Source organism: Papio anubis, chromosome 16 (genome assembly GCF_008728515.1).
Source record: "Papio anubis isolate 15944 chromosome 16, Panubis1.0, whole genome shotgun sequence".
In the NCBI taxonomy this organism is placed as follows: domain Eukaryota; kingdom Metazoa; phylum Chordata; class Mammalia; order Primates; family Cercopithecidae; genus Papio; species Papio anubis.
In genome coordinates this window covers 65,834,856-65,857,553 of record NC_044991.1, presented here as the reverse complement: position 1 = coordinate 65,857,553, position 22,698 = coordinate 65,834,856, and the positions used below count along the sequence as shown (strand labels likewise).

General features: G+C 38.3%; 1 protein-coding gene across 8 annotated transcripts in view; it reads right to left on the bottom strand.

The window, feature by feature from the left end:
• Nucleotides 1-22,698, bottom strand: part of LOC116270809 (ral GTPase-activating protein subunit beta-like) — an 80,396-nt gene that overhangs the window by 9,422 nt on the left and 48,276 nt on the right. For 6 of the 8 annotated variants that reach the window (XM_031656760.1, XM_031656763.1, XM_031656762.1 and 3 more), the window contains 8 exons: nucleotides 22,490-22,677; nucleotides 20,139-20,245; nucleotides 18,160-18,312; nucleotides 15,310-15,519; nucleotides 10,933-11,091; nucleotides 6,715-6,880; nucleotides 3,954-4,076; nucleotides 2,221-2,357 (listed from right to left, as the gene is read on the bottom strand). In XM_031656760.1, the coding sequence (XP_031512620.1) occupies nucleotides 2,221-2,357; nucleotides 3,954-4,076; nucleotides 6,715-6,880; nucleotides 10,933-11,091; nucleotides 15,310-15,519; nucleotides 18,160-18,312; nucleotides 20,139-20,245; nucleotides 22,490-22,677 (1,243 nt within the window). Of the gene's footprint in view, nucleotides 1-795; nucleotides 1,700-2,220; nucleotides 2,358-3,953; nucleotides 4,077-6,714; nucleotides 6,881-10,932; nucleotides 11,092-15,309; nucleotides 15,520-18,159; nucleotides 18,313-20,138; nucleotides 20,246-22,489; nucleotides 22,678-22,698 lie in introns of those variants that run through there. The other 2 variants (XM_031656767.1, XM_031656761.1) reach the window with 2 other exon arrangements.

Here is a 22,698-nt window from a genome sequence, read left to right as displayed (position 1 = left end):
TTATTCCCAGATCCCAGAACAAATGTCTCCTACTGCAATTTATGCTTAATTCCTTTTTCTCATCAGTAGAAAGAAAAACAAGTTGTCTGGGCCTTCATTATCATGCAGTGTGCTTCTGGCTTCCCGCCACCCTAATCAACTCTAAGTTTCACTGCAAGGTTAACAGGACTGTGTGGCCCCCCTTTAGCAAACTGGTACCCTGAGTTGCACTTCTTTTGAGGCATGCAGCAGAGCTAAGTTGTGCTAAAGCCCTAAACAAAGCTCATGTGTACAGAGCGGAGAATCTCATACTTGAGGTGAATTTTAAAATTAAAACTGCTTTATTAGCACAGAAATATACATGTCTTTACCAGATGACCAGAGTCCATGGCAAGTCCCCCAGATGCTTGTATCCACTCTGACATTCACAGAAAATGGCCAGACCAAGAGATTTCTCCCAAACTAGTGACAGATATCTGGCCATATTCACAGACTACTTTCTTAGCATCAAGGCCCCTAATTAGCTTTGACTCTGACTTCTTCCATGTCTGACGTCTAGCCCTAGATTTAAAGAGCTCCTGTGATTAGGTCAGGTCTACTTGGAAAATCTCCCTTTTGATTAACTCAAAATAACGCAATTAAACCCACAAGATCCCTTTGCCAAATAATGTAACATAATCACGGTTATCCTATCATATTCACAGGTTCTACCCCCATGCAAGGAGAGGACATTGTACACAGGCAAATGTTGCTGGGGGTTATCTTAAAATTTTGCCCAACACCCTGACGTTTTCCCTGCAGTCTTGCTAAACTCACCTCAATAGTTCTAGTGAATTTAAAAAGAGATTCCTCAGGGTTTCCTACTTACATGACCATGTCATCTGCAAATACATACAGTTTTACTTCTTTGTTTCTAATCTCTATGTACTGTGTTTCCTTTTGTCTTATTTCTCTATGTAGGTCCCTCCTCTACCATGTTGAATGTAAGTGGTGAGAATAGGCATCCTTGCCTTGTCCTCCATCTCAGAGGAAAAGCATTCAAGAATAATGTATAATGCGTAAGTATAATGTTAGCTGTAGGTTTTTAGTAGATGCTCTGTATCAAGTTGAGAAAGTTCTATTCATAGTTTGCTGAGAACTTTTCTCGTAATGAGTACGGAATTTTTGTCAACTGTGTTTTCTCCATGTATTGAGATAACCATATGGTTTTGCTTTTTTGTTTGTTTTTTTAGCTTGTTAGTGTCTGCAAAGTATACTATAAGTGAGAAACAAAAACATGGTGCTTTATCTGGGTTCTAAGGAATAACTATGCTGGCATTCAGAAAATATGGGCAGCTCACCACTGAATTCTAGTTCTGTTCACAAATCTCAAACAAAAAAATTTTTTAAAGTATTAGATTTGGCTAAAATCTTGCATTGCCATGCAATACTGACTGCTCATCTCTAAATTGTATTCTGTAAAACCTTTAAAAAACTCCTGATTTTCAAATCAGTCTACTCCAGGGACTATTACACCACCTGGCCTTTTTTTCCTAAATCAATTTTAAAGGTAAAAACCTCCCCATATTCTCTTTTAAGTATATACTTACATTAAAAGTAATTTTCGCTGTGGAAGGAAGCCAACCTAAACTCTTGTACAATGGAGGAACACCTTTAAGTCAAGCTGACACTTCTGTCTTTGTTATGATTTGTTCTAAGTCAATCTTCCTACACTTCTGACCTGATCACAGATAAAAAAGTAATATTCGCTGATAAGGTAAAAAAAAAAAAAAAAGATAAAAGCAAAAAGCTCCTCTTGTAGTAAGTGCTGTGTTCCTCACTCAGAATATTTATCCATACACTGAGTTATTTTCCACAATGTTCCTATATTTATATGGTCAGACTTGTTTAAGATGAACATTGCAAGATTAAAGATAAAAAACATGTAGTTACTGCAGTAACTTTCGTGGATATTTCAGGGACAAAATTAAAACCTTGGTTTAAAAAGGAACAGATGAGAGAATCAAGTATGGGATCAGAATAGTGAAATCAAGAGAATCCACAAAGGCTGTCTCAGAATAAACTATCTGTTGCAGGCTGAAAAAGAGAAAATCATGAGAATTTTATTTTAAAAAATTAAGTTACTAAGGAATCAGTACTCTGATATAATTAGTCTCTGGGTTAAAAGCTTTTCAGGCAGGATTCTATAATTACCCTGATTTCACTACAAAATTTTGGAGACCTATCAACAAAGTAACTTACCCTCTGTGAGGAATTAAGATTGTCTGTATGATTGGGGAAAAGCTCAAGTGTCAGGGATGGCTGTTTCAGAATTCCTGGCATAAGATCCATATTTGAATCACTATCTTGGTCCGAGATGTTACTTTCCAATGAATCAGCTATGGGGTAAAGGAAAAAAAGCAACTATAATACATACCACTTATTTGGAGCAAGACTGTTAAAAATAATTACGCTCACCAGTCTAACTGAAATCACTTAAAGCATTGCTTCTAGAGCAAGGGCTGCCGAACTTTTTCTGTAAAGGATCAAGTACTAAGTATTTTAGGCTTTGCTGGCTATACAGATCTCTCACATATTCCTCTTTGTATTTTATTTATAACCCTTTAAGAATGTAAAAACCATTCTTGGCGGCATTTGGCTTGTGCCACTGTGGTTTGCCAGCTCCTGCTCTAAAGGATAACCAAAATAAGACTAGAAAATATTTGAAGTTTCAGATGTAGAATATAATACATGCCATTATTACCCTCTGAATCATTTTGATTATATATTCGATCATGTAGCATCGTGCCAAATAGGCACTGGGACACCCAGAAGCTACAGAAGATCTAGTCTCTATGATTAAGAGTAATGTGGTTAGAGATAAGTTCACAAAAAGTTATCCTCCACCCCATCTAAAAAAATCCCCAAATATCAGAAATAGGAGGAAGCTGAGTAGGAGTGGGCACAGTTGGCATAGGAGATGTTTCACAACAGAAGACAAAGACCCAACTGCAGGAGCTTTAGTGTAAGGACAAGGCTCTAGCGCTGGGAGGACTTGTCTGGTACTAACAGGCTGGGCCAGAGAAATTAGGCAGGTATGTCCCCAAAGAGGATGGACAGGTTCTGGCTTCTGGAATTAAAGTAGTAAACCAGAACCTTGACAGGAAGCCCAACAGCCGCTATAATTCAAACCTAAACCGTAGAAGGTCCAACCTTCCAGCGACACAGCTGGACCCAGAGAGTAAGAGAGGGAGGGGCCTAGAGTGGGAAATCAAGGGTCCAAGGACAAAAGTTAGGCAGCTACCAAGGTAGGGCACAACAAAAGTCGTTAGTCTGGAAATGAGACTGTGAAATCGTGATGTACAGTATCCCATCCTAAAAATGATCTCAAAGAAGAAGGTGAAGTTTTCTATCTACTGCCTGACCACCTACTCGGTCAGGCTTGAACAAACAGGCTTAACTTGCAAAAAGCAAAGGTTCTGGGCAAAATAAAACTGAGTTCAGACTAAGAAGTAATAATTACTCCCAATTCTTAAAAAGAAAAGTCTTGGACCACCATCTTTTCTAGGCTGCTTAAGTTTCTCTTGCTCAGAAGAATGGCCAGATGCTATCATGAGATCCTTCCCGTTGTAGGATTCTATGTGGTTCCATGCAAAGGCTCTCAAAAAGTAAGTGAGGGATCACTCGTAATTATAGAAAGAAATGAACTGGAAAATAAGCCTATGTACTGACTGATTAAATTAAAGAAAGCATATCAGTTGAAATGGGATTCCTTCACTATTTAAAGATTATCAGAGGGTCAGTCTGCTTGTCTTTAACTACTTTCCTTAAAAAGTTAAGAGAAGATACCTTGTGCTTTTGCATATTCCGTTATTATGCCTTAGAAGCTAAAGAATGCCTTAGATCACTTCAAAATCTCTTCCAAAGCAGTAATATCACACAACCCAGGAATATAAATATAGATCCTAAAACAGGACCATGCAAAATGGTCTTACTTAAGGACTCCACAGGAGAAGGAACCACAAAAGCAATTTCCGTAAGGGCATCAGCATAATACAGCACCTTCTTCTGTCCATTGAAAATGCTAGCTCCAATATCTTCAGAGGAAATCACTTCTTCTGGGAAAAAGAAACACCACATTACAGCTTCAAAAAGTAGAAAAAAACCAGTATCATCTTGCTACACGAAATGTTAACTGGTTAATAAAGTGATAAATAGAATATATGTTTCCAGCAAGAACCAATTAGTATGAAAGAATAAAATATAATGCTTATTAGATGTCTTTATTTTTAAATCATAAAATCTTCATTTCATAATTTCTCAAACGACTATATATCAGACCACTTCTGATTAGCAGGGCTTTTAATTCATGTGTATGAAGCAGATTAAGGGAGCAGTCCTTTGGATCCGGTGAATAAATAATCAAAAGGAAGACCATCCCAGTACCTCAGAAGGGAGTTGGGCCAGAGAGACAGGCAGGCAGGCAGGCAGACAGAGAGAGAGAGAGAGAGAGAGAGAGAGAGAGACAGAAAGAGAGAGAGAGAGAGAGAGAGGAAGAAGGAGGAGGAGGAAAAGAAGAGGAGGAGGAGGAGGAGGAGGGAGGAAGAGACAGAGAGAGAGAAGAGAGAGAGTACACATGTGCGTTATCTCTGGACTCTGGCTTTTAAGGCATTTCTATCCCTGGTCTCTCTCTATGGCTCCTCAAGTTGGCCTATGTTCCACCTTCCTCAATGGTCAGTGACATTGTATAAAAATGTACAGCCAGTTTTAGTAATAGCATCTGCTCTAAGCCAGGAAGACTGAATTAACAAAAGAAACACTCATGAGAGCTATATAGTTCTCAATTAAAATGAACTCAGTGTCCTACCAGCAGTACATAAAAGACCAACAATCTGACCAAAAAATGGACAGGGGAAATGAACAAGTACTTCTCAGGAAAGAAATAAAAATATGGTAAGATATGCTCAAGCATTATTAAAAATGAAAAATTTCTCACTTAAAAAACTGGAAGATACCTAATGCTGGTGAAGATTTGGCAAATAGGGAGCTTAGACAAGAGGTTAGCAAACTTTTTCTGTAAAGGACCAGACAGATAACATTTTCGGCTTTGTAGGCCATAGGATCTTTGCCACAACTACTCGATTCTGTCATTGTAGCATGAAAGCTGTCATAGACAATGTGTAATCTAGAGTGTGACCAAGTTCCAATAAAACTTTATTTTCAAAAACTGGGCTTTCGTTTTCTGACTCCTGGTGTGGGCTCCGGGCAGGGACTTTGTATCTGCTGTAGTACATGCTGTGGTTACTATCCCAACAGCCACTCTATCCACCCCTATTCTGCAGCAGGCAAAATGTGCATGTGGGACTGACCTCTGATACTAGTTCTATCTTGTCTGTATCTCTCTACCAGAGTCATTCTTTCTTGCCACAAGGACAGGCTTGGGATAGTCTAATCACCATATAGTTCCGGATTCGGGGAGTAGGGGGTTCTCAGATCTGGCTAATCTCTCCTCTTCAGGCTGCTGTGGTATGTGAATGTAAAGCCTGGAATTGCCTTTCTGCACTAGTAGAGAAGCCAGGCTGGTGACAAAGCCAAAATATGGAGAGCAACGCTAAAGGAAAATTGTAAAGAAATAAAACAAGAATGCTGATCAAACGACACCAAAGCTTAACCAACCTCTAGAATTTTCAGTTACATGGGCAATAAATTATCTTCAAAATCTAAGGCAGTTTGGGTCACGTTTTCTGATACTTGCAACCATAAGTATCCAACTGATGTATTTATCAAAATGAAAAATGTGCACTGGGCATAGGCATTATCCACTTTAGAGAGGTAATACTAACTTTCCAGTGACCTCAGGAGCCCAGGAACACAAAGCATTAGCCAGGTGGGGCAAAGGTCTTAAGTTTAAATTTATACTTGCTCTGGTACTTGTTATCCTGATTACAGTTCCTCAGAGGATCTGAGGGGATGGGCAAGAATCCTCAGAGATGGTCAGCTGTTTACTACAAAGGTTTTGGTATAATATCCCAAGAATCTAACCTTTAAGTATGACTCTTCTGATAGCCACGGTTGATAAAACACACTGGTTAACAGAAAACTACTTATCAGACAAAACATGCTTGTTAGGAAGCTGTATTGTTTGTATGGATGACCTATATTTATTATACCATTTGTATAGAAAATTGAATCTTATGCATATTATAAAAAAGGAACTTATCAGCATTGTAATAAGCCAGTCATTTTGTATTAATTAACTCTATCATTATGTGTATATATTTCATATACACTGAAAACGTCTAGAAGAATATATAAACTAGTATTAAGTTACCCTGTCAGGACTGGGATTAGGGGAAGGATACTTTTCCTCTATATACCTGTTTGTTTTTTAGAGTCAGGGAGTTGCTCTGTCACTCAGGCTGGAATGCAGTGGCATGATCACAGCTCCAAATCCTGGCCTCAAGTGATCCTCCCACCTCAGCCTCCTGAGCAGGCAGGACTACAAATACGTGGCCCTCAAGCCTAGAAAATTTTTTCATCTTTTGTAGAGACGGTGTCTTGCTATGTTGCCCAGGTTGGTCTTGAACTCCTAGCCTCAGTCGATCCTCCCACCTGGCTTCTCAAAGGCAGGCATGCACCACTGCACCCAGCCTGGTTTTGTATTTTTAATAAGACTATAAATCATAGTAAAGGGGGAAAAAAAACAAGACTAACAAAACAAGCAACAACTGACATTTGAAGCACTGTGAGTTTTACCTTGTTGAGATCCTTCACCATCATCACAACAATTAATAGACCAACTGGTAGAAACATGCCCAGTCCAACCAGGGTGTCTGCCCACATCTACTGACCAGCCAAGGGAAAGCAAAAATTCTAGGAAATGTGGCTGAACAGTTCTGGAAGACTCCACATTCTTCAAAATCTGAAATACATACCAATCATCAGCTATAATGAAGGAAGAAAAATAATGTATCAAAATAAATCTTCATAAAAATTGGTTAGCTTTGAAGCTTCTGACAAATCATGTCCAAGCTCAGAATACATTTGAGGATATATCACTATAGAGAAAATGCATTCTCCAGAGTTAGACAGATTTGGATTGGCTGAGCCTTGGGCAAGTTTCTTAACCCCACTGCCTCAGTTTCTTAATCCATAGAGTAGAGATAATAACAATGGTTATGAAATAATGCAAGAAAAGCTATGAGCTCTCTTCCTAGCAAAACAATTACTGAACCAGGCATGTTTACTAAAAGATACTATGTCCTTACCTTCATGAAGTTTACTGTCTGGTTAATGAGAAACATTACATAGGGATGCAACTATTTAACTATAAATCTTGACAAAGGCTATAAAACCTACTAAAATTCAATAAACATTAGGTGTAATTAATAAATGAGTATGAAAATATCCTTTTCTTAGGTCAAAGAAGAGAATTTCAGGAAAAATGAAGTGGCCACAAAGTTCTCTCCTCTTCACTAAGCACTAAATGTAAGACGTGCGCTTTCTACTGGCCTCACAAAGTGTCCCTCACTCTAAAACAGTGCTTCTCATCTAGGGATGATTTTGCTTTTCAGCGGACATCCAACATTTGGAGACATTTTTGGTTGTCATAACTGGTGACGCACACTACAAACATCTAGTAGTAGAGGCCAAAGATGCTGCTAAATGTTCTAAAATACATAGGACAGCCCTCATAACAAAGAACTTATCTGGCCCAAGATGGTAATAGTGCTACTCTTGAAAAACTCATTTCTAAAGGAAGGAAAATAAGAAATTTCTTTGCAAATGAAAAACTAAAGGGGGAGGGTGGAGAGCAGAGTGTAACAAAATCATCTGGGAAATCGCGTAAAAATAAGGTTCTCTTCGCCTGCCCTAGACCTTCTACATTAAAATCAGCGAACGCGGAATCCTGGAATCACTATTTCTAAAAATTCCTCCAAATAACTATGATGCAGCCAGTCCACAGATCACTGATGTCATTCATACAATGCTAATCTATACCAAGATCATATAGAGGCCTGTGAAAGTCAAAATGTAAGAAGTTACATCCATTACATCTGACCCATTGCAAATCACCTCAAAGTCATTACCTCTTAAGCACAAAACCAGTCTATTTTTTTTTTTTCTTTTGAGACGTAGTCTTGCTCTGTCGCCTAGGCTGGAGTGCAGTGGCGTAATCTCTGCTCACTGCAAGCTCCACCTCCCGGGTTCATGCCATTCTCCTGCCTCAGCTTCCCGAGTAGTTGGGACTACAGGCGCCTGCCACCACACCCGGCTAATTTTTTGTATTTTTAGTAAAAACGGGTTTTACTGTGTTAGCCAGGATGGTCTCGATCTCCTGACCTCATGATCCGCCCACCTCAGCCTCCCAAAGTGCTGGGATTACAGGTGTGAGTCACCGTGCCCGGCCTAAAACCAGTCTCTTTAGAAGTGAACCTATTTAGTTTACCCATATCCCTTCACATTCTTATGGGTGCCAAGAAACTGACTTAACAACCATTTCTAGTTTTTGCAATTCAAATTTTTATCTAGAAGTAAAACTTTTAAATAAACAATTTTTGAAAATTTAGTCAAGAAGCAATAAGTGAATCCAATTCAACTTGCATGGATTCTGGCAGACAGAAATTAATCTTAATCTACCATGTGGCTAGGGAAGACAGGTCTCAGACATTCCAAAGGAGGTCTCAGGAAATCTTCATTAATTCCTAGTTACCCTCAGCTTCTAAACAGCTAGGGAAACTGGACTGGGTTAGGAGGTGCCTCAAGGGTTTGTGTCTTCTTGTACAGGCAGGAGAAAGTGGCTCCATTATTCTCAAACAAAGAATGCGCTGACTTCCTTCAAAACAGATCCCCACCTCCAGAATTAATCCAATTTTACTGAGGTTCTTCTAAAACACTTGAGTCCATCGGTCTCATCTCTGGCTACCACCAGCCCACTTTCTCTTAAGCTCCAAGTATATTAGACCCCATAATGAATTTTATGAAGATAAAATACTCTCTTTACCCTGAAGAATTTATACATTATTATTACTTTGTCAGTGACAATCTGCTTCTGCCTCCTTACCTACAGTTAATGCACACCTTAAATACCAGCTAGAGTATCTTTCCCTCCAGGCCACCTTCTTAAAACCAGATTAGGTTTTCCCGCTACTGCTCCTAGAACGTGCTTTAATGACCCTATTAGCACCCTTTACAACGGTTGGTTGCTTATTTAATCATCTGTCTTCGCCTCTATGCAGTTTTAGGGGGCCAGAAATCTTACAGATTTTGTTCACCTAACAACAGACACTTATTAACTTTATTGACTCAGTAACAAAAAAATAACTTTCTCATAAATCAGCATTCTTTTCTAGGAGCTCACAAATCATTTGAAACAGTGCTTCTAAACATTTGGAAACTTTGGTAAATTTCTTTAGGCATGCTAATTTGATTAGCTGATGGTCTTAAAATGACTACTACAGTAAAATTCCAGGATCATGCAGTCACAGTGCCCTACACATCTGAATACTACATTTTACAAGTCTTCCTTCAGTTTTTTCCTAGTTATAGTCAGTAACTTCCTGCCTATTCTATATTTCAATTATTCCTTTTCAAAAAACACTTCAAGTTTCCTGCCATTTTGCTCTCAGTTTTCCATTCTCACCTATCTTACATTTTTCTTCATCCTTCTCCTAGTCTCTTTGTTACACGTATCCAGCTATGTTTTACTTAGTCCCTCTGTTTTGTTTTGTTTTTGAGACAGAGTCTCGCTCTGTCGCCCAGGCTGGAGTGCAATGGTGCAATCTCGGCTCACTGCAACCTCCGCTTTCCGGGTTCAAGCAGTTCTCCTGCCTCAGCCTCCCAAGTAGCTGGGACTACAGGTGCCTGCCACCACACCAGCTAATTTTTGTATTTTTAGTAGAGACAGGGTTCTACCACGTTGGCCAGGCTTGTCTTGAACTCCTGACCTCAGGTGATCCACCCACCTCGGCCTCCCAAAGTGCTGGGATTACAGGCGTGAGCCACCACACCCAGCCAGTCCTTCTGTTTTTCTCCTTTATTTCAGCTGTTATTTCCCCCACTGCACACCACGCATTCCTCAACTGAAATGATTTGTTTCTGAAATTACTAGGAAGGTGAGCTGCTTCTCAAAAGGGAAACTGTTACTCGTTTCTATATCCTGGCATGCTGAGCCACAGGGAAGATGTTCAATAAATATTTGTTGCTGTTGTTTTATTCTTCTTGAGCCTTACTTTAACTTTTTATGACTACCCTTCTTTATTTCAGTTTATTTTGTCTTATGAATCTGAATTCCTGAGGGGGAAGAAAGATATCCTACAGCTCCTATTTAAATCACATTTCTTAAGGGTCAAAAGACTCAGGACTCCAAGTATCATAGTTTTGGTTAATTCTGTTTTCAAACTGGTTCATAGCAAGTCTTTAGGCATCAAGTATAAAACACTTCTTACCACAGACAAGTACATACCATGTAAAATTTTGTATATGAAAATGAAACTTTTTAAGGAATGCGAGTCTCCCTCAAATTATCATGCCCAGAAAGGCACTGAAATGTGATAGCAGTCGCATCTCACTCCTGCTTGAGCTAACTAATAATTTTGAAGCTGCGTGCTATATGGACTCTAGACTGCATGTCACCACCAATAGTTCATAAACTAATCTAACAGTGCTGGACACCACAGCTCATATCCTACAGTTCAATAATTTGTATCTACTCACTAATCAATGTTATTTCTGTAAACCAATGAGCATTCCTGAAAAACAACTTTTGTAATCATCTGTTCTCCTGGCTCATCCTTTTTATCTTTAAAAACTTGAGACTCTCCTTTGTTCTTGGGAGAACTTTCCAGCATTTCCCATTTCCTCAACTCTGGCCCAAATAAACTCTCCATATTAATTTTGCCTCAATTTTTTTTTCTAGATGTGTATTTATAGCACAAAAATATACCAAAAAAAAAAAAAATTCATAACTCTTACCTCTTGGTTTGTTTTCTGACCTGGCTTCATATAGAAAATAAAAACTGTGTCAAAAGGACGACATGGCAAGAGATCCAGATACCCTATGTCATCAAAAAATCCAGGTATCGTGGAATCAAGTGCAATAAGGTGAGGAGGTAGACGACTATTTGCAGGTTCCTGCCACCAAAAGAAGAAAGGAGCAATTATTACCTATTCTCTTGCATTGTTATAATTATAAAAACAATACTTGCTCATGGTTTAATAAAAATTAAATTTAAAAATGTAGAATGGTAGGAATAAACACAACCATAATCCTAAAGAAATTATTTAACATACTTCCTTTTAGTTCTTTTATTTGCCTCTTTTTAAATTAAAGACAACTGAGATTATATTGTGTATATAATTTTGGATCCTGTTTTCTCTATAATATTGTGCTTTCTAGAACTTACCTTTAATGTACTTTTTTTCTCATTCATTAATGGTGAAATGTGAAATGGTACAGCTACTTTGGAAGACAGTTTGGCAGTTTCTTACAAAGCCAAACATACTCTTACCATGCAATGCAGCAACTGCACACCTTGGTATTTTCCCACACACATCCACACAAAAGCCTGCACACAAATGTTTACAGCAGCTTTATTCATAATAACCAAAATGTGGAAGCAACCAAGATGTCTTTCAATAGATGAAGGGATAAATCAACTGTGGTACATCCATACAATGGAGTATTATTCGGCAATAAAAAGAAATAAACCATCAAGTCAAAAAGACACATTAAATGCATACTGAATGAAGAAACATTAAATGCATATTGATAAAAGTGAAAAAAGCCAGTGTGACAGGACTATGTACTGTATGATTCCAACTATATGACATTCTGAAAAAGGTAAAACTATAGAGAAACAGTACAAAGACCAGTGGCTGCTAGGTTTTGAGTGAGGAGTGAAGAGGGAGGAATGAGTAAGTGGAGTACAGTGGATTTTTAGGGCAGTAAAACTATTTGTACAATTGTAATGGTGGACACATGTCATTATACACTTGTCAAACCCCAGAGACCTGTAGAGCACAAAGTGAACTCTATTGTAAATCACCAGCTTCGGTTAGTAATGCACCAATATAAGTTCATCAATCATAACAAATGCACCACATGAATGCAAGATGTTGATAACAGGGGAAACTGGGCTGTGGGGAAGGTATATGACAGCTCTCTACCCTTTCTGCTCAATTGTTCTGAAAACCTAAATCTTCTCTAAAAAAATTAAGTCTACAAATTTTTCAGAAATGCATGTTTGTTTTGTTTTCCTCTTAATCCCCTATCTTCTTTGAGATTTTGATCTTGCCAAACAAGGTTCTGCTAACCACAGCATATCTTTCAGGAAAGCATCCTCCAGAGAAAGCAAGAATGACTGTCTTTCACACTGGCAAGGATTGAGTCTAGCCTTCTAGTCAATTATATACCATTCCTAGCAAGCTCTAGGGCAATATTCTATGATCAAAGACATTAATCTTTCTGTAGTCAAACAGAAGTGTATTCACACTAAGTGACATAAAACTACAAACAGCCTCATGTCAATTCAGGTCCAATTTTGTCACTAAATGAATTTACTACAAATATATAAAAAATTTTCCAGTTTTCAGTTTTTACTTTGAAATCATGGATAAGGAATTGTGGACCTGAAGCATGTTGTAATACACCTTGTAGACCAGAATGTCCTCATTCTTCTTTTTTTTTTTAAAAGTAAGGTATTTCCTCAGCTTGTTCTTCTGTATGATCTTCTAATCTAGGAACATAACATTTACATATTTTATATCTCTTAATAATTTTTAAAAGTTTCTTCCTCTAGGTCTTGCACATACTTTGTTAGGGTAACTTTTGTCAATATCACGGCTGTAAATGGGGCATTTTTGCATTGTATTTTTAACTGAATATCACAGGCATAATTACTAATTTTTGTACTTTTGTGTACGGCAATCTTAATTCTCATTTATTTTAAACATTTCATTGATTTTCTTATGGTTGTCAAACTAGAAGTCATATTACCTACAAACTGTCTTCTCATTTCCAATGATTTTTACCTCTTAGTTTAACATTTCATTGACTTTCCTCATTTTTATACTGTACTGTAGTTACATAAGAATTTATCATCGCAGGAAGGTTCTCATATCTTTATTTTGCAATTTCCTGCTAATCTATAATTATTTAAAACTAGAAAGTTTAAAAAACGTCATTGACTAAAAAATTCTCGTTGTTAAATAGTAGTCAAGGTAGATAATTTTTACCTCTGATTTTAACAAAAGATTCCTCTAGTTTGCTCCTGGGTTGTCATTTAGATAAATCTTTTAAAATAAGAACCTACACTAGTAGTGCTGGCTTAGTTTGTTATTTTTTAAAAAATCAGAATATGATTCTAGTAAATACTGACTTACTGTTTCACTGACTGAACTGCTAATGGGACCAAATTATTTTCTTAATAGCTTTATTAATATTTCCTGATAATTAATTGCTAAGTTCCCGGGATAAACCTTACTTGATCATGGAGGACCATTTACTTAACATGCTATTAATTCAGAACTAAGTCTGCTTAGCATTCCCTTTAATACTTTTGTAAATATATTCATAAGTAAAACTGGTTTGTAGTTTTGTATGTATGAGTTGTCAAGTTTTAGTTATTAGAAATATTCTAAGGTTCATAAAATAAACCAGGTAACTTTATTTTTCCTATGTTCTCATACAGATGAGAAAGCATGAGAATTATTTTCTTAAAAGCTTAAAAGTTTCAGCTAGAATAGATAACAGAAGTGGAAAACTATAATCTCAGAGACAAGGCTATTATGGCCTTTCTTGTGTCCCTGAAGTCCATAGGAAGCATTAATTTTCTTCTAGTATATTTTTATTTACTGCTTCTACTCTGTTCAATTTTCTCCACTAGGAATATCACTAATGATTTGTAAGTTGCATCTTTTTTCCTTCCCTTCCATATTTACCACTATATTTCTTAGAATTTTCCTCTCTCTGCTCTTCTATTCTGCATTTTAAGTTTTTATGTTCATATTGCTGCATCAAACTCAATTTTCTACAAAAAAAAAAAAAAGCAAAAAACATTTTCCCTCTATATGCTGAAATACAAAATCAAATAGCAATGTCCCTATTACTTTCCTACAAAGCTAAATGGCCTATAACCAGGTAGTTCCTAGGGAGTAAGGGCAGGGGACAACTTATGCAATAAGCAACTTCTTCCTTGGCAATCTTCAGTTGTACTTTTCAAAACAAACAGGACTTAGAATAAATTCCAAGTCTACCTCCAGACAAGTTATTTCACATTTTTGAGCCTCTATGTCCACATCTATAAAACAGGAATAGCATCACTTGTCTTGTAAATTTTTTTTTTTTTTCCAAGAGACAGGGTCTCACTCTATCAACGAGGTTGGAGTATAGTGGAGTGACCATAATTCACTGTAACCTTGAACTCTCAGGCTCAAGCAATCCTCTTGCCTCAGACTCCTGAGAAGCTAGTTTTATAGGCGTGCCATCACATCCAGCTAATCTTTAAAAACAATTTTTTGGAGAGATGGGGGTCTCACTATGTTGTCCAGGCTGGTCTCGAACTCCTGGCCTCATATGATCCTCCTGCCTTGGGCTCCCAAAGTGCTGGGACTATAGGCATGAGCCACCGCACCTGGCTGTAAAATTGTTTTAAGGCTAATGGAATTAAGAAGAATGGCAATATTTACCTTATAGGCTGGCTTACTTTGTGCTAAGTACTATACCAAGTATCTTCCACGAGTGAACACATTTAATCTTCACATGATCAATGAGATGGATACTTTTATCACCCTCACTTTATAGATGATGAGGAACTAAGACAAGATAAGAAACTTACCAAAGACCACATAGCTGGCAAGCAGTGATTCCAGGATATAAAGCCAGACAGTTTGATCTTATAAACTGGACAATATAAGAAGTGCTTGACTTACAAATACTACAGTATTAACTTCATTCTTTTCTAAAAGTGGCATGAAAGAGCAAAGCTAATTGTAGCTTATATTTTTAGTAATAATGCTTAGTAGGGGAAGATTTTTAACATTCTTTTTCTAATTATCTATAGATTTCATTAACATGGGTACTGCGTTATCTAGGAAAATTCAGAGTTAGGTGTATTATCAAACCAGTCCCCTCAGACTCAGAACTCTGAATGCATTCATGGGGTGACCTGTCCTGGAGCACAAACTATAACCTACAGCAGCACAGAATTTCATTTATTTGTATGCAAGGTAAAATTTTAACCTGGGTTTTTTTTTTTTAATTTGCTTATATCCTCATAAAAATATTTTAGCTATTGTCAGCTGATTGTTAACTTGTGAATATATTTATTCATAAAAGTTCAAGAAAATTACCTTCAATGCTTCTAAGGACAAAAATCCAAAGTGTGAGAGGAAAAGGCGGGCTGTTTGGAATTCCTGGGCAGGAGGCGGGGGCTTGCAATCCGTAACTGGGTCAGGAAAGCTTCTCTTCTGCAATTCCTCCTCACTCTGTTGCTCAAGGTGTATTTCATAAGCAATCTGCTGGGCCATGCCACTCCTTAATTTTTCATGTCTCTCTTCTAACTGAAATAAACCAAATATTTCATTTTTTGAAAATGTTTTGAAACCAATAAGGCCAATCTTAATTTTTTTTTTTTTTTTTTTTTGAGACTGAGGTCTCTCTATGTTGACCAAGCTGGTCTTGAACTCCTGGGCTCAAGTGATCCTCCTGCCTTAGGTTCCCAAAGTGCTGGGATTACAGGCATGAGTCCCACTATACCTGGCTAAGTCAATCTTAATTTTAAAATGAAAATAAAGCTACAAGCAACAAAGAAAATGAAGATACTTTTCAACGATCAACACTGATTCAGTTCAATACAGAGTATGCCATTAAACAAACATGGTTCAAGGTTAAAACAAACACCAAAAAAACTTCCCTATACCTTCAACAATTGCTTCTTCATGTTCTCACTGTAAATGAAAACATTCAGTCTCTGGTTCCCTTCAAATAGGCAAGAAAGGGGATAGAGTTGTCACTCTCACCCCTTGCTTCCAGATCACTGTCCATCTTTACCCTGACGTGCTCCCTGTGTTTGGAATTCCTCATCCATATGGATGACATGACTGTACTCTTAGAAACTCCTCCTACCTTTTCTTCTGATCAATCCTTGTTTAAAATTCCATCCCCTGGTGAGCGACAATCCTTCTAACAACCTGGCTCAGGATTCTACAAGCTCCTCAACCTTCACAACTTTGGCCATCCATGAAAACAAACTTGAACCTGAGATGTGCCCTGCTTTCCAGGGCTGTAAGTCTGAAATTCCCTCTCCAATCATAAGCCCCTTGTGCAGCTCCTATCCCTTCACTTCCCTGAGCTCGTGCTCTACTTTTGCTGTGGGGCACTCAACCCCTCCCCCTGCTTTCCCACTCCATTAGCATCCTTCTGGCTTTATCTGCTTCCCAACTAAGCTGAAGCCCCCACATCTAACAGCTAAATACCTTCTCCTTAAGCACATTAAACGGCTGTGTTGAACCTTCTCCTTCCAAATTTCCACACCTGTCAATCTCCACACCAGTCAAATTCTTATGCTTCCAGATCCTAAGGACTTTTGAAGAAAGTCAGCAGAGTGAGTTAAATAACTTCACTGTAGATAATGCTACTTAACCTCAGCTGGACTGCCTGGCAATTTTTAAGAACTGTCTTGGATCCCCTATTACATTGCCAAGAACCAGGATTAAAATTTTCACAAACTTCTTCAATTTCCCTCCTTTCCTCTCTAAATGTCTCTGAACCTTCACCTACTCTCTCCTTCTGTCTTAGAAGTATCTCTTTTCTATACTACACTCTTGACTCTACTGCATCTATTACTTGTAAGTCCCAATGCCCATCTTACAATGTTAGCCAGACCCCTCTCTCCTGGTTTCTTCCTTCAATCTATAAGCATGTTCATAATCCTCACATCCTTGAATGTAAAAAAATACTTAAAAATTAGCCTTTTCTGGCTGGGTGCGATGGCTCACGCCTGTAATTCCCAGCATTTTGGGAGGCAAAGGCAGGTGGATCACCTGAGGTCAGGAGCTCGAGACCGGCTTGGCCAAATGGTGAAACCCCGTCTCTACTAAAAATACAAAAATTGGCTGGATGTGGTGGCGTGCACCTGTAATCACAGCTACTCAGGAGGCTGAGGCAAGACAATCACTTGAACCCGGGAGGCAGAGATTGCAGTGAGCTGAGAATGCACAACTGCACTCCAGTCTGGGCAACAAGAGCAAAACTCCATCTCAAAAAAAAAAACAAAAAACAACAAAAAAAACTAGTCTTTTCTTTCCTTAATGAGGCCATTTCCTTATATAATATTACCCATTCTGTACCCTTCCCTTTACTGTTAACAGTGTGGTTTCTATTCACTGCCTCTTCCTCAATACATTCACTCCCCAGCCCTTTGAACTCTCCCTCCTACTGTACACACCTGTTCTCAAAGGTCACCTAAATTTCATGCCAAAATCCAGGGAACTTTTTCTATTCTTTCTTCTCCCTGGTCTCTCCAGCACTGGCTAGTGTAGCTCTTCCTCCATTCCTGCTCTTCTGTTCTCTCATGTCCTGATATACTTCTGTCCCCGACTTCTTAAAATTCTTCTCCCTTGACCTAGGAGCCAGTTATCTTAATTAACTCTCTAAATTAATCTAAAGCCAAATACATTTTCCCCATCTTCTCAAACCTATCCTCTTCCTAATGTCTCTATTTCTGTAAATGGCACTGATATTTGTCACTCAAGCTCAAAATCTAAAATTCTTTGGTTCTTTTCCTTCCCTCATCAATTCAAGACTGCTTGGATCTGCCTCCACAATACATTTTATATATTAAACTTCCATATCAGTGAAATAGTCCTTCCTTTCTTATAAGGACTTGGATTGTCATAATAGTCTCTGAACTGGTCTTCCTTCTCCAAATAACTCTACTAACAGAGTCTGATCATGTCACTACACTACTGAAACCTACCATGAACAGCCAGGCAGCCCAGTGACAGCTCTAAGAGATGTGCAGTTCCTTTCGATCAGCCACAATCTATATTCGTCTTAAACATGGCAACCTCCTGGATGATGGAGACCCATGTCATCTTATAAATCATCTCCAACAACACTAAAAGCATCGGCTTGACCATGGAAGTTGTAAGAATGTTTCTATTCGTCCCCTTGACGACAGCTAAAAATAATGTACTTACTTCTTCAGTGACTATTTCATGCAAATCTGGAATGCTGAGATCTGCTTTCACAAAAGGAATCTTATCCACCTCTTCAGGAAATGGCCGATGTTTCACAGAATATTTAAATCCAACATCATTTTTAGGAACTGGGCGAGGTTCAGGCACAAAAAGCTGTTAAAACAAGTAACATTTTGTTTATTATATAGGGTCCAACACCCATCTGTAATGACATGGATTTCCCTGGTCTCTTAGATGGCTGTGTTTCCCTAGGATTACATGTCACAAAAACTCACCCAGAACCTGCAAACGCTACAGATAACAGTAAAGGGAAGTAGGCTGTGCCCCTATGTACTCTATTTTTCTAAAAATATTCACCGACTTCTTATAGATCTCATGACTGACAAATGGGCTGTGGACCTCTACTGCTGCAGGCCCGAATCTCCCACATTCAGCGGTAATCCAGTGGGTAAAGCATTTTGGAGCTTTAAGACTCAAACTTTCTTCCCCAGGGGCTCTCACATCATTCCATATAATTAAAGACAAGTTTGGCTTCACTGGGCATCTCTAGAAAGTGATTTTAACAAGAACCTTAATATGGCTTGAGAGTATGGGTACCAAATCTAGGTCTTCATAGCTCCAAATCCATGCTTTAATATATACATGGTGAACCCTAAACAAATTTTAGCTCCTTTCCTGGTCCCCTTCCTCTTCAGTCTTCAATGCTAACTTATTAAATTACAGAGTTGTTGACAGAATGTGATCTGTACCCCCAAGAAAAAATAGACAAGTGTTCCTTACTGGGTGAAAAAAACATCTCATCTAACAGAGACATCTAAGATATTAAATGATTTTAGGCACATGCTCCAATTTTGTGGTGTCTCTTAAATGCTGGTGAAATATTAAGTCATATTTAAAATTTTTAGTAGCAGAAGTAAAAGCTTACAATGTTATAAGTGAAAAGAGCAGTACACAAAATTACTCAAATTCTATTCAAGTGTTATTGTTTATGAAAAGAAAAAAATGGGAAGGAAATCCAGTAAAATATTAGCAGTGGTTATATTCCTCTGGGTAGTGAGTAAAGGTGATTTAAAATTTCTTCGTTATCTGAATTTTCCAACTTTTCAAGTATTATTCACATAATTACAAATGTAATAAAATAAACTGCACCCCAAAAGATTTCATTAAATTATACACAGCATATATGTGTGTGTCTGTGTGTGTGTGTGTGTGTGTGTGTGTATATATATATATATATTTTTTTTTTAGTTAGGCTGGGTGTGACAGCTCACATCTGTAATCCTAACACTTTGGGAAGCTGAGGTGGAAAGATCACTTGAAGACAGGAGTTTGGGATCAGCCTGGGCAACAAAGCAAGACCTTGTCTCTACAAAAAATTTTAAAAATGCGCTGGGTGCAATGGCACGTGCCTATAGTCTCAGCTACTCAGGAGGTTGAGGCAAGAGGATCACTGGAGCCCAGGAGTTTAGGCTGCAGTGAGCCATGATTACACCACTGCACTCCAGCCTGGGCAACAAACAAGACGCTGACTCTTTTTTAAAAAAAAAAAAGTATACACTATATTACCAATTACTATATAAGAACAAATCATATAAAACAATGTGAAACTAAGTCCTGTTGCTGGACACATCAGAAGTCCTGCCAAATTTTTTTCACATATGGTATATACCTGACTTTTATTATATGTAAAATTACATGGAAAAAAACTGGGGCCATTGTCCAGAACAGTAATTACTCCTAAGTAGATGCCAGAATGACCTGCAAAGCTTTTTGAAAAGACACCTGCCTTGAAGATGTCTTTAAAGAGTAATTGAGTAGATCTGGAATTCTAGGTTCCTAGATGATTCTGATATGAACCCACTGACTGAGAATCTGGCTAGGGATCAAAAATATTTATTTGATCTGTGTTTTCTGTTGGAATGTTATCTAACCTTTAAATTACAAAACACACACACTTCCCTGTAACTTCTGATGAATACCTTCTGATTTGCTTTTGCTCCTCTGGGTAAAAGACAAAGCTGTTGTGCCCAAGCAAGTCTTCCAGACATCCCCCGGACCAGCACAGTGACAGAGGGGAAAAAATCATCTAGAATAAAATATGTATATAAAAGTTTTAATTTCAGACAACAACCATTTAAAATAAACTTGTTATCAACTGCAGAGCTTCTCACAATCAAAGGCCCAACAGTGTTTCCTAAGCTTTGATCTTTTGTGTACCACCTCTGTGGTTTCTGCCATACCCATGTACTCTAAGTACTATTACTTTACATCAACCACTACTGTGCATCTCTAAATGGAAAATCATGAATTTTGGCATGCTAATTATATAATTTTAAAGCATATGCTTAAAAAAACATAAAATTATGTTCACTAATATATCAACTAAGATCATCTCACATACCTCCAGTGATACATGTACACATTTGTGGGAAACACTGTCCCAGTAAATACTCTTAACCTCCCAATGTTGGGAACACTTTAAGTGCAGAAAGATAGACTGGATGTTTGCAGTGTTAGTGTTATATTTGCCCATGCCTTTGTGTACCACTGCCCACCATAGGCAGACACTGTTCCATCTCAGCAGTAGTTCAGGGGCATGGTGGGGGTTAAAAAACACTCAGAATGGACTTCCTGAGTGACCCAGATCCTTCTTTTTATTCTTCCGTCTCAGGTGTGGGAGTCAAACGTCTTCAAATTTCTCTATAATTTCTTATTATTACAATAAACTACTAAAATGTCCTTGTAAATCTATACAATTCCAACTGCTTATATTTTTGGTAAACTTCCTATGCAATGAAATTATTTGGAATGAAAGTAGGAGAGTCTTTAAAAAGCTGGAAAAAGGCCAGGAAGCCTGAAGGGGACACTGGGATTTTGCAGACTCCTCAGCAGATGGCTTGGGAGTAGGAGGCTGGAGGAATCATGAATAGGCACAGGCTAGGAAAGAAACTCAAGCAAGCTCCAGGTCTAGGGTAGAAAAGGATGAAATGCCTGTAGAAAAGACTTGGGAGTAGCACTTCTGAAGTTAGGCAGTAATAAAACGCACCATTCTATTTGATATTAATGTCACGGCATCTCACCACAACACAACAGAAGGTTATGATGGTATTCTTTTCATCTCAAACTACAGGGAAATGTCTCACTTTCACTTTATGGATTTATGAGCTCCTACTCATATAATCAACAAAATTAGCACAGGACTCTTCACCTTTACAAAGGCAAGAAGGCAAATCTTTAATCACTGAGCAAGTCCTATCACTGCACAACAACAATAACAGAAAGGGACAATACAGGGTTTAGAAAATCTGGGCTCTAGTCCCAAGTAACCCTGGGCAAGTCATACACCCTCTGTGAGCCTGAGTTTTTCACTCATAACTAAGGGAATTGTGTACCAAGTGATTCCATGGGTCACGTTATACCCACATATTCTGTAACCTTCACTCTCCTTCCCCTTCCCAGCAACAAGGGTCTGAGAACATGCTTCTTTTACATACTGGCTGATGCCAATTATCATCAGAAAAAAAAAAATGTACTTGTGGATAGTTTGGGTTGCAGTTTTTATCACATATTGTGAGATGGCTTATAACTGAGGGGGAGGGAAAGGAGGAAAACAGTGCATGTTGTGTTGATGGAAAATCACTGCAGGGTTTTCAGTAGGGCACTGCATGGTCATTTGTAGTTGAGGATGAATACCATGGTGGCAGCAAGTAGGATGGAAGTAGGGAAAACACATGTTAGAACTGGCAAGGGGTTTGGGGGTTGGAGGAATCACAGTAGGTAGGAAACAACTGTAATAATCTAGGTGAGAAATATTAAGGACCTGCACTTGGATGTATCGGGAAAATACAGAGGAAAGGAAAGATCCAAGGGTCCCTGGGAAGATGGAAACTTAGAAACTAATTACATAAGTGAGTAACAGGAAGGAGCAGGTAAAGATAACTCCTCAAATTTTTAGCCTATGTAGGTGGCACCAACAATTGATATAGAACATGAGGAGTGAGAGGGAGGGGAGCAGAGGGGCAGGATCCAAAGTTTAAAGGGGAAGAAAAAGTGACAAAGATAAACAACACAATCGATCCCACTAAAACATCACCTTCTATAAAACTACAGAGCTAGTTCAGATGCACATCAAGAGCCTTTAAAAGACTCTATCTAATATGTATATTCTATTTTTTGGCCTCCTATTTTTCAGGTGCTATCGTCCCACAGCTAGAAGTCTTTCTGACCTACTTTGAATCTGTAGGCTGTCCTTCCCAGATCCTGGAAACAGCTTCATGGTACTGGTAACACTGATTAAGCAGTAGAGAAGGCTCAAAGTACTAAAACTTACTCTGCTCATTTCCAAGAGGTTGTTCCAGCATTGCCAGGATGACACTGTTATCCAAGACAAAGTACCGGAAACTATGCTTGTTTATGGTTGGCAGCCTGGAGTATTTAATCAAAGTGGTCTCATTCACAAGACTACAAGGAGAGGCAGGACCACTAGGTGAAGGAAATGCGCCGAGCAACTGCATAATGCTACGGAGAATGGAAAAGATA